General features: G+C 43.7%; 1 protein-coding gene across 11 annotated transcripts in view; it reads left to right on the top strand.

The window, feature by feature from the left end:
* oxr1a (oxidation resistance 1a) overlaps positions 1-12,244 on the top strand; it is an 894,274-nt gene that overhangs the window by 630,223 nt on the left and 251,807 nt on the right. For all 11 annotated transcript variants that reach the window (XM_078216653.1, XM_078216656.1, XM_078216650.1 and 8 more), the window contains one exon: positions 1,124-1,308. In XM_078216653.1, the coding sequence (XP_078072779.1) occupies positions 1,124-1,308 (185 nt within the window). The remainder of the gene's footprint in view (positions 1-1,123; positions 1,309-12,244) is intronic.

Here is a 12,244-nt window from a genome sequence, read left to right as displayed (position 1 = left end):
GTGCCAAAACATTGAATGTTTTCAAGAACAGTTTGTTATAGCACTTGAGGCGAAGGAGATCAAAGGACATGGGGGGACATGGTGGGGTCAGGCGATTGAGTTGGATGATCAGCATGATCATAATGAATGGCAGAGCAGACTTGAAGGACCAAATGGTCTCCTCCTGCTCATATTTTCTATTTTCAATGTTTCTATGAATCTAGGGAATTTTGGAAAATTAAAACCAACTCATCAAAGAGCTCGCCAGCAATCTGAAGATAAAATCCATCATGACTCAGGGATTTGTCAGCACACAGCTTCAACATATTACTCAGTACCACTTCCCTGGTGATGATATTTTCCTGAGTTCTTCCCTCCCTTCCATTTACAGCCATTTCTAGAATATTATTTGTAAACTCTATCGTGAAGACGAATACCAAATACCTGCTCCTTATTTTGCACAATTGATTCCCAGACTCTAAAGGATCAACGTTAAATTTGTTAACTCTTTTTAAAATGTTGATAGAATCTCTTACTATCTGATTTTATATTTCCAGCTACCTTTTCACATGTGCTCTAATTTTTCCCTTCTTATTAATCTTTTAGTCATTCTTTGATATTTTTTCTGTCCAACCTTCTGATCTGCCACCCATCTTTGCCTTTTCTTTAAATTTGATGCCGTATTTAACCTTTTTGGTTAACCACTAATTATGGGTCCTCCCCTTGGAATTTTTCTTTCTCATTAGAATATATCTATTCTGTGTATTCTGAAATATCCCTATCTATCCCTCAACCTACTTTGTCAGTTCACTTTCGCTGGTTCTGCTTTCATGCACCCATAATTGCCCTTATTTAAGTTTGAAATACTAGTCTTGGGTTTCCAGCCAGTAGATTAAATATCATTATTTGATATGACCCTGTCATGAAAACGTGTTTTGAATTCTCAGTCTAATAACCTAACAACCTGAGTGCTACAAACTCAGGTAACTTGGCATTTCAACGATGTATATAAAGGCATCTGTCATGACTCACTATTAACAAACATACAGGAACAATGCTTGAAAGAGTCTTTCTTATATGCTATAACACAAAAATACAGCACAATATGAGAGATTTAAATATATCTGTTTCTTTTTTATTACAGGGAGCAGTCAGTGGTGTACTTCTAGTGACTCCCAACAACATCATGTTTGATCCTCACAAGCATGATCCTCTAATAAAAGAACGTGGCTGTGAGGAATATGGCATCATGTGTCCCATGGAAGAGGTCCTTTCAGCAGCCATGTACAGTGACATTCTGGACAGTAAAATCAAAGAATCTTTGCCTCCGTAAGATCTAATGTTTACAATCTTTTTCAAGCAACAATATGGACCTCGATTTGTAATGAACCATATATATTGGAATTCACAGGAATTGGTGACAAATTTAAATTCCCTATCCTTTAGCAAAGTGCTTCTTATCCTACTGCAAAAATGAAATTGCTGTTTGGGGTTTCTGTTTATTATTTGAACTGTCACTGACTGAGTTAAATACCTGAAGATTTGCTGCTTTTGGAAGCCCCATTTTTGGTCAAAATGTATGAAATTATTCATTTTTAGAAGATTAACTTTTATAGTGATATCCAGAGTTGTCGATCAGCTGAGGACTGAATTACAACATGAATCATCAAATGCCTACCGTACAGAAGGAGGCCATTCAGCCCATCGAGTCCATACCAACCACAATCCCACCTAGGCCCTATTCCTGCAACCTCACACATTTACCCTGCTAATCCCCCTGACACTAGGGTCAATTTAGCATGGCCAATTAACCTCACCTAACTGTGGGAGGAAACCGGAGCACCCAGAGGAAACCCACGCAGACACGGGGAGAATGTGAAAACTCCACACAGACAGTAACCCAAGGCTGGAATTGAACCTGGGGACCTAGCGCTTGAAGGCAGCAGTGCTAACCATTGTGCCGCCCATATTTATGTAATATTTGTGAATTCAGCTACCAGATCCATGTGACTGAGATTTAAACATCATTACAAAATCATAATGAGTTGTATTAAAGAATGCCATTCAACTCTAAAAAAATTTTTTGTTTAAAAGACATTTGGTCAAGTACAAGGATAGGAAAGGTTTAAAGAGATATGAGCCAAATGCAGGCAAATGGGACTAGATTCATTTAGGAAACCTGGTCGGCATGGGGTCAAAGGGCCTGTTTCCATGCTGTATATCTCTGATTCTTATGCTTTACCATATTTGGAATCTTTTTGACCTTTTCATTTCCCAACATACCAAGATTGCCATTGTGGAATTAGCTTTCATTTTGGAGCTTGTAATGTGATATATCATCACTGTAACTTACATATTTATCTTTCAAATTGTTATAAATTTTGTTGGTAAATACAAGCAAAATGTTAACAAAGTATTGAGCCTCGAGCACAGAAAGCAACTGAGGCCAAACCATTGTATGTTTTAATGAAGGAGTTAGATATAGCTCTTGGGGATAAAAGTATCAAAGGATAGGGGGGGGAAGAGGGAACAGGTTGGATGATCAGTCATGATCATAGCAAATGGCATAGCAGACTCAAAGGTTCTATTTCCTATGTTTCTTTGTATTAAGTAGCGAAACTCTCAAACTGTATAATAACACATGTTGGATCTCAATAATTAAATAAAACACTTGTTATCCCATATTATTTATCATAAAGTAACTTGTGTTTTCAGACTTCTGGAGCAATATCCTGGGGCTGAGATGATCCATCAACTCCAACTATAGAATTGAATCTCTAGTGCAGAAAGTCTGCACCAACTCTACAAAAGAGCATCTTACCCAGTTAAACGAGGAGGCGCTAGTGTAGTGGTATTATGATTGATCTATTAATCCAGAGACCCAGGGTAGTGCTCTGGGGACCCGTGTTCAAATCCCACCACGGCAGATGGTGGAATCTGAATTCAATAAAAAATCAGAAATTAAGAATCTACTGATGACCAGGAAACCATTGTCAATTGTCGGAAAAACCCACCTGGTTCACGAGAACCATAGAACATTACAGCACAGAAATTGGCTGTGCCGAACCATTTTTCTGCCGAGTCCCACTGACCTGCACCTGGACCATATCCCTCCACACCCCTCTCATCCATGTACCTGTCCAAGTTTTTCTTAAATGTTAAAAGTGAGCCACTTCATCTGGCAGCTCATTCCACACTCCCACCACTCTCTGTGTGAAGAAGCCCCCCCCTAATATTCCCTTTAAACTTTTCACCCTTAACCCATGTCCTCTAGTTTTTTTCTCCCCTAGCCTCAGTGGAAAAAGCCTGCTTGCATTCACTCTGTCTATACCCATCATAATTTTATACACCTCTATCAAATCTCCCCTCATTCTTCTACACTCCAGGGAATAAAGTCCGAACCTATTCAACCTTTCTCTGTAACTCAGTTTCTCAAGTCCCGGCAACATCCTTGTAAACCTTCTCTGCACTCTTTCAACCTCATTAATATCCTTCCTGTAATTAGGTGACCAAAACTGCACACAATACTCTAAATTCGGCCTAACCAATGTCTTATACAACCTTACCATAACATTCCAACTCTTATGCTCAATACTTTGATTTATAAAAGCCAATGTACCAAAAGCATTCTTTATGACCCTATCTACCTGTGACGCCACTTTTAGGGAATTATGTATCTGTATTCCCAGATCCCTCTGTTCTACTGCACTCTTCAGTGTCCTACCATTTACCTTGTATGTTCTACCTTGGTTTGTCCTTCCAAAGTGCAATACCTCACACTTGTCTGTATTAAACTCCATCTGCCATTTTTCAGCCCATTTTTCTAGCTGGTCAAATCCCTCTGCAAGCTTTGAAAACCTTCCTCACTGTCCACAACACCTCCAATCTTTGTATCATCAGCAAATTTGCTGATCCAGTTTACCACATTATCATCCAGATCATTGATATAGATGACAAACAACAATGGACCCAGCACTGATCCCTGTGGCACACCACTAGTCACAGGCCTCCACTCAGAGAAGCAATCCTCCACTACCACTCGCTGGCTTCTTCCATTGAGCCAATGTCCAATCCAATTTACTACCTCTCCATGTATACCTAGCGACTGAACCTTCCTAACTGACCTCCCATGCGGGACCTTGTCAAAGGCCTTACTGAAGTCCATGGAGACAATATCCACTGCCTTCCCTTCATCCACTTTCCTGGTAACCTCCTCGAAAAACTCTAATAGATTGGTGAAACATGACCTACCACGCACAAAGCCATGTTGACTCTCCCTAATAAGTCCCTGTCTATCCAAATATTTGTAGATCCTATCTCTTAGTATTCCTTCCAATAATTTACCTACTACTGACATCAAACTTACCGGCCTATAATTTCCCGCATTACTTTTTGAGCCTTTTTTAAACAACGGAACAACATGAGCTATCCTCCAATCATCCAGCACCTCACCCGTGGATACCGACATTTTAAATATATCTGCCAGGGCCCCTGCAATTTCAACACTGGTCTCCTTCAAGGTCCGAGGGAATACCGTGTCCGGTCCTGGGGATTTATCTACTCTGATTTGCCTCAAGACAGCAAGCACCTCCTCCCCTTTAATCTGTATAGGTTCCATGACCTCCCTACTTGTTTGCCTTATTTCCATAGATTCCATGCCAGTTTCCTCAGTAAATATGGATGCAAAAAAAACATTTAATATCTCCCCCATTTCTTTTGGTTTCATACATAGCCAACCACTCTGATCTTCAAGAGGACCAATTTTATCCCTTACTATCCTTTTGCTCTTAATATACCTGTAGAAGCTCTTAGGATTATCCTTCACCTTGTCTGCCAAAGCAACCTCATGTCTTCTTTTAGCCCTCCTGATTTCTTTCTTAAGTAGTTTCTTGCACTTTTTATACTCCTCAAGCACCTTATTTGCTCCCTGTTGCCTGTACATGTCATACATCTCTCCCTTCTTCTTTATCAGAGTTCCAATATCCCTCGAGAACCAAGGTTCCTTATTCTTATTCACTTTGCCTTTAATCCTGACAGGAACATACAAACTCTGCACTCTCAAAATTTCTCCTTTGAAGGCCTCCCACTTACCAATCATATCCTTGCCAGAGAACAGCCTGTCCCAATCCACGCTTTTTAGATCCTTTCTCATTTCTTCAAATTTGGCCTTTTTCCAGTTTAGAACCTCAACCCAAGGACCAGATCTATCTTTATCCATGATCAAGTTGAACTTAATGGCGTTCCCCTACACACACTTCCATCACTTGTCCTAACTCGTTTCCTAATAAGAGATCTAATATAGCATCCTCTCTAGTTGGTACCTCTATATATTGATTTCGAAAATTTTCCTGAACACATTTTACAAAATCTAACCCGTCTAGACCCTTAACAGAATGGGAGTCCCAATCTATATGTGGAAAATTAAAATCCCCTACTATCACAACTTTGTTTCCTGCAGTTGTCTGCTATCTCTCTGCAGATTTGCTCCTCCAATTCTCGCTGACTTCAACCCCATTAATGTGGTCATACCTTTCCTGTTTCTCAGCTCCACCCATATGGCCGTGGTAGACAAGCCCTCTAATCTGTCCTGCCTGAGCACTGCTGTAACATTTTCCCTGACTAGCAATGCCACCCCCCCCACCCTTTATCCCTCTGCCTCAATCACGTCTGAAACATTGGAACCCTGGAACATTGAGCTGCCAGTCCTGCCCCTCCTGTAGCCAAGTTTCACTAATGGCTATAATGTCATAATTCCATGTGTCAATCCACACCCTCAGCTCGTCTGCCTTCCCCACAATACTCCTGGCATTGAAATAGACACACCTCAGAAGATTATTACCACCACACACAACCCTTCTATTTGTGATTTTGCATGAACTATTAACATCATTTATTTTCACCCCCGCTCCACTATCTGCTCTGGCACTCTGGTTCCCATCCCCCTGCAAATCTAGTTTAAACCCTCCCCAATAACACTAGATAAACCTCCCTGCAAGTATATTGGTCCCCTTGTAGTTCAGGTGTAACCCGTCTCTCTTGTACTGGTCCCACCTGCCCCAGAAGAGGTCCCAATGATCTAGAAATCTGAAACCCTGCCCCCTACACCAGTTCCTCAGCCACGTGTTCATCAGCCCGAGCATCCTACTCTTAGCCTCACTGGCACATGGCACAGGTAGCAATTCTGAGATTACTACCCTCGGGGTCCTGCTTTTTAACTTCCTACCAAGCTCTCTATACTCAATCTTCAGGACCTCCTCACTCTTCCTTCCTATGTCATTGGTACCGATGTGTACCTGACATCTGGCTGATCACCCTCCCACTTCAGAATGCTGTGCACGCGATCAGAGACATCCCTGACGCTGGCACCCGGGAGGCAACAAACCATCTGGGAGTCTCTGTCACGACCACAGAACCTCCTGTCTGTACCTCTGACAATCGAGTCCCCTATCACTACCGCTCTCCTCTTCTTCCACCCTCCCTTCTGCGCTAGAGAACCAGACTCAGTGCCAGAGATCCGTCTGCCGCAGCTTGCCCCAGGTAAGGCATCCCCCACAACAGTATCCAAATCGGTATACCTGTTGTGGAGGGGAATGGTCACAGGGGAACCCTGCTCTGCCTGCCCTTTCCCTCGCTTGACGGTAACCCTATTATCTGTGCCTTTGGCGTAACTGCCTCCCTGAAGCTACTATCTATAAACTCCTCATTCTCCCGAATGATCCAGAGGTCATCCAGCTCCTGCTCCAGTTCCCTAACGTGGTTTGTTAGGAGCTGCAGCTGGATGCACCTCCTGCAGGTGTCGGTTGTCAGGGACACCGGAGGTCTCCCTGACTTCCCACATCCTGCAAGAGAAGCGTTCCAACATCCTGCCTGGCATTCTTTCTCCTCTGAAGAAACAAAAACAACTTACCGGAACCTACCCTCGCCTCTGCCTGTTCACGCCGAAGCCTGTTTGAGCCAAAGCCGTCCCACTCTGCTCCCTCTCACTCCGCCGCCCGCTCACAACACTGCCCGCTGGATAGAATGGCCTGCTTTTTAAACCTTCCGCGCGCTACTGGCTTACGTCAGGCACCTGCGCAGTCTCGCTTTCCACTCGCTGCCTCCCTTGCTCTGACTCAAAAAATTCACTGGGGCCTACTTGCGGTTTTACACTCCCGGCTGCCTTAGAGAAAAAAAAACTCTGAAAAAAAGAGTAAGTTAAAAATACCTCTTACCTACTTGCTCTCCTCACTTGAACCACCACTCTCACTGCTCCTCTGGAACAATGTCCTTCAGCGAAGGAAATCTGCCATCTTTATCCGATCTGGCCTGCATATGACTCCAGACCCACAGCAATGTGGTTGACTCTTAAGTGCCCTCAGGGATGGGCAATAAATGCTGGCCCAGCCAATGACGTCCACATCCCATGAATGAATGAATAAAAGAGACCCCCCCCCTCCAAGGCACCCTGCTGTAGTAGCTATCCAAAGCTACCTTCAAGTCAAGAGCAGTTTGTTCTCATTTCATTTCTTGAAATAAGCTGTTTTGTTTATGTTTGTACCAGAGTTGTATGTAATGAGGGATGGAGCTGAGTGTCCCTGACAGAATCCAAGCTCAGCATCAATGTTGTGTAAGTAAGATGAAAGTGAGGAGGTGTGGGATAGAGGGAAAGTTGGCAGATTGGATAGGTAACTGGCTATCTGATCGAAGACAGAGGGTGGTGGTGGATGGAAAATTTTCGGACTGGAGGCAGGTTGCTAGCGGAGTGCCGCAGGGATCAGTGCTTGGTCCTCTGCTCTTTGTGATTTTTATTAATGACTTAGAGGAGGGGGCTGAAGGGTGGATCAGTAAATTTGCTGATGACACCAAGATTGGTGGAGTAGTGGATAAGGTGGAGGGCTGTTGTAGGCTGCAAAGAGACATAGATAGGATGCAAAGCTGGGCTGAAAAATGGCAAATGGAGTTTAACCCTGATAAATGTGTGAGGTGATTCATTTTGGGAGGACTAATTTAAATGTGGATTACAGGGTCAAAGGTAGGGTTCTGAAGACTGTGGAGGAACAGAGAGATCTTGGGGTCCATATCCACAGATCTCTAAAGGTTGCCACTCAAGTGGATAGAGCTGTGAAGAAGGCCTATAGTGTGTTAGCTTTTATTAACAGGGGGTTGGAGTTTAAGAGCCGTGGGGTTATGCTGCAACTGTACAGGACCTTGGTGAGACCACATTTGGAATATTGTGTGCAGTTCTGGTCACCTCACTATAAGAAGGATGTGGAAGCGCTGGAAAGAGTGCAGAGGAGATTTACCAGGATGCTGCCTGGTTTGGAGGGTAGGTCTTATGAGGAAAGGTTGCGGGAGCTAGGGCTGTTCTCTCTGGAGCGGAGGAGGCTGAGGGGAGACTTAATAGAGGTTTATAAAATGATGAAGGGGATAGATAGAGTGAACGTTCAAAGACTATTTCCTCGGGTGGATGGAGCTATTACAAGGGGGCATAACTATAGGGTTCGTGGTGGGAGATATAGGAAGGATATCAGAGGTAGGTTCTTTACGCAGAGAGTGGTTGGGGTGTGGAATGGACTGCCTGCAGTGATAGTGGAGTCAGACACTTTAGGAACATTTAAGCGGTTATTGGATAGGCACATGGAGCACACCAGGATGATAGGGAGTGGGATAGCTTGATCTTGGTTTCAGATAAAGCTCGGCACAACATCGTGGGCCGAAGGGCCTGTTCTGTGCTGTACTGTTCTATGTATGTTCCTAAGTGCTGCTCGATAGCACTGTCAATTACAATGTCCGTCGCTTCGCTGATGATTGGGAGTGTGTTGTTGGGATGATAATTGGTGAATTGGATTTATCCTGTTTTTTGTGTATAGGACTTGCCTGGGCAATTTCCACATAATCAGGTAGATGTCAGTGTAGGAGCTGTTCTGGAAAGGCTTGGCTAGTTGTGGAGCACAGGTGTCAGTGCTACTATTGGACTACTTACCCTGCAATCCCCTTGCTACTGCTGTATCCTCATAACCCCTTGCGTTTAATGTAGCTACTCCACCTAACCTGCACATCTTTGGACTGTGGGAGAAAACTGGAGCACCTGGAGGAAACCTATGCAGACACTGGGAGGACATGCAAACTTCACACAGTTACCTAAGGCCCAAAGATTGTTCTGTAACCATGTTCTGGAATTAGTTGAATTGACTGAAAACTGGCATCTGTGATGCTGGGGATCTCAGGAGGAGATTGACATAGATCATCCACTCAATACTCCTGGTTGAAGTTGTTTGAAAGCAATCCAGCCTTTTCTTTTGCACTCAGATGCTGTCGGAATGCAAGAACAGAGGAGGTCGATGAGTCTCTTGAGCCTGTTCTGCGATTTAATGAGACCATGGCTAATCTGTGGCCTAACACCATGTACTTGCCTTTAGCCCACAACCCTTAATATCTTTGCATAACAAAATTTATCTATCTCCGATTTAACGTTATCAACTGCCATTTGCAGAAGAGAGTTCTGAACCTCTACCACACGTTGTGTGTAGAAGTGCTTCCTAACATCTCTCCTGAATGGTCTGGCCCTATTTTTTAAACTATGACCCCTAGTTCTAGAATCTCCAACCAGAAGAAATAGTTTATCTTTACCTATCTTGTCTTTTCCTGGTAGTGTCTCGAAGATCATCTCTTAACCTTCTAAATTCGACAGAATTCGAGATGATTTATATAATCTCTGTTCGTAATTAAATCCTGAAGTCCAGCTATCATTGTAAACCTACGCTGTACTCCCTCCAAGGCCAGTATATCCTTCCCAAGGTGCGGTGCCCAGACCTACTCACAGTGAAGTTTAACCAGTGTTTTGTATTGCTGCAGCATAACTTCTACGTGCTTATACTTCAGTCTTCTAGATACAAAGGCCAGCATTCCATTAGCCTTCTTGATAATTTTCTGCACCCGTTTATGTCTTTTTAAAGATCTATGCACTTGAAGCCCCCAGTCTCTTTGGACATCTACTATATTTAACTTCATGCCATCTAGAAACTACGCTGATCTATCCCTTTTCGATCCAAAATGAATCACCTCACACTTGCTTAGATTGAAATCTATCTGCCACAGTTTTGCCCTATCATTGAGAATGGGGATGTTTTTGGAGACTTCTCCAATTACTTGTTTAACTGCCCATCACCATTCTTGGCTTGATTGTGCCATGATCGCAGAGCTTTGATCTGACCCTCCGATTGTTGTATTGCCGTCTAGTTCTTGTTGCTTTTGTGTTTAGCATACATGCACTGTTGTAGTTTCACCAATTGATAGGTCTGCCTGGTGCTGTTCCTGGTATGCTCTCCTGAATTCCTCACTGTACCATGGTTGGTTACTCTTGCTCTGGTTTGATGTTAATGGTAGAAGATAAGAACATAAGAACTCGGAGCAGGAGTAGGCCATCTGGCCCCTCGAGCCTGCTCCACACCATTCAATAAGATAAGTGTCCTGAGATGTGTAGGTTAGAGGGATTAGTGGGTAAATACGTAGGGATATGGGGGTAGGGCCTGGGTGGGATTGTGGTCGGTGCAGACTCGATGGGCCAAATGGCCTCTTTCTGCACTGTAGGGTATCTATGATCTATGATCATGGCTGATCTTTTTGTGGACTCAGCTCCACTTACCCGCCCGCTCACCATAATCCTTAATTCCTTTACTGTTCAAAAATGTATCTATCCTTGCCTTAAAAACATTCAATGAGGTAGCCTCAACTGCTTCACTGAGCAGGGAATTCCACAGATTCACAACCCTTTGTGTGAAGAAGTTCCTCCTCAACTCAGTCCTAAATCTGCTTCCCCTTATTTTGAGGCTATGCCCCATAGTTCTAGTTTCACCCGCCAGCGGAAAAACTTTCCTGCTTCTATCTTATCTATTCCCTTTATAATCTTATATGTTTCTATAAGATCTCCCCTCATTCTTCTGAATTCCAATGAGTATAGCCCCAATCTACTCAGTGAGAGTGAGGAATGTGCCAGAAAATGAGGGTACTGATTTTTGATTTGATTTATTATTGTCACATGTACTGGGATATAGTGAAAAGTATTGTTTCTTGCATGCTATAATGGCGAAACATGCCATTCATAAAGTACATAGGGGAGAAAGAAAGGAATAGTGCAGAATACAGTAATGCAGTTACAGGTAGGGTGGAGAGAAAGATCAGCTTAATATATGAAAGGACCTTTCAAACGTCTGACGGCAGCAGGGAAGAAGATGTTCTTGAGTCCGTTGGTATGTGTTTTCAGCCTTCTGTATCTTTTTCCTGACGGAAGAAGGTGGAAGGGAGAATGTCTGGGGTGCGTGGGGTCCTTGATTATGCTAGCTGCTTTCCCGAGGTTATGGGAAGTGTAGACAGAGTCAATGGATGGGAGGCTGGTTTGCGTGATGGACTGTGCTACGTTTACAAGCCTTTGCAGTTTCTTGCGGACGTGGTCAGAGCAAGAGCCAAACCAAGCAGTGATACATCCGGATAGGATGTTTGCTATGGTGCATCTGTAAAATTTGGTAAGAGTTGTAATGGTCATGCTGAATTTCCTAAGCCTTCTGGGGCACGGTGACACAGTAGTTAGCAGTGCTGCCTCACAGCTCCAGGGACCTGGGTTCAATTCCAACCTTGGGTGACTGTCTGTGTGGAGTTTGCACATTCTCCCCATGTCTGTGTGGGTTTGCTCCAGGTGCTCCGGTTTCCTCCCACAGTCCAAAGATGTGCAGGTTAGATGAATTGGCCATGCTAAATTGCCCCTTAGTATCCCAAGATATTAGGTTAAATGGACCAGCCATGTGTGGGGTTATGGGGATAGGGTGAGGAAGAGAGCCTGGATAAGATACTCTGCCAGAGAGTCGATGCAGACTAAATGGGCCGAATGGCCTCTTCTGCACTGTAGAGATTCTATGAAAGTAGAGGCTTGGTGAGCTTTCTTAACTGTGGCACTGCTGTGGAGGGTCCAGGACAAATTGATGGTAATCTGAACATCTAGAAACTGGAAGCTCTTGACCATCTCCACTTCATCACTGTCGACAGGGGCATGTCCTCCACTATGTTTCCTGAAATTGGTTATTAGCTCCTTTGTTTTACTGACATTGAGGCAGAGATTACTGCTGTTGCACTATTTCACCAGATTTCCTATCTCTTTCCTCTACTCCATCTTGTTGTTTGAGATTTGACCCACTACAGATGTGTCATCACCAAACTTGAAAATGGTGTTGGAGCAGAATTTGGCCACGCGGTCATAAGCATATAAGGAGCATAGTAAGGGGGTGAGGACACA

This window comes from Mustelus asterias, chromosome 7 (assembly GCF_964213995.1).
Source record: "Mustelus asterias chromosome 7, sMusAst1.hap1.1, whole genome shotgun sequence".
Taxonomy (NCBI): domain Eukaryota; kingdom Metazoa; phylum Chordata; class Chondrichthyes; order Carcharhiniformes; family Triakidae; genus Mustelus; species Mustelus asterias.
Note: the sequence above shows the minus strand (reverse complement) of the source record. Positions and strands in the feature narration are given on the sequence as shown.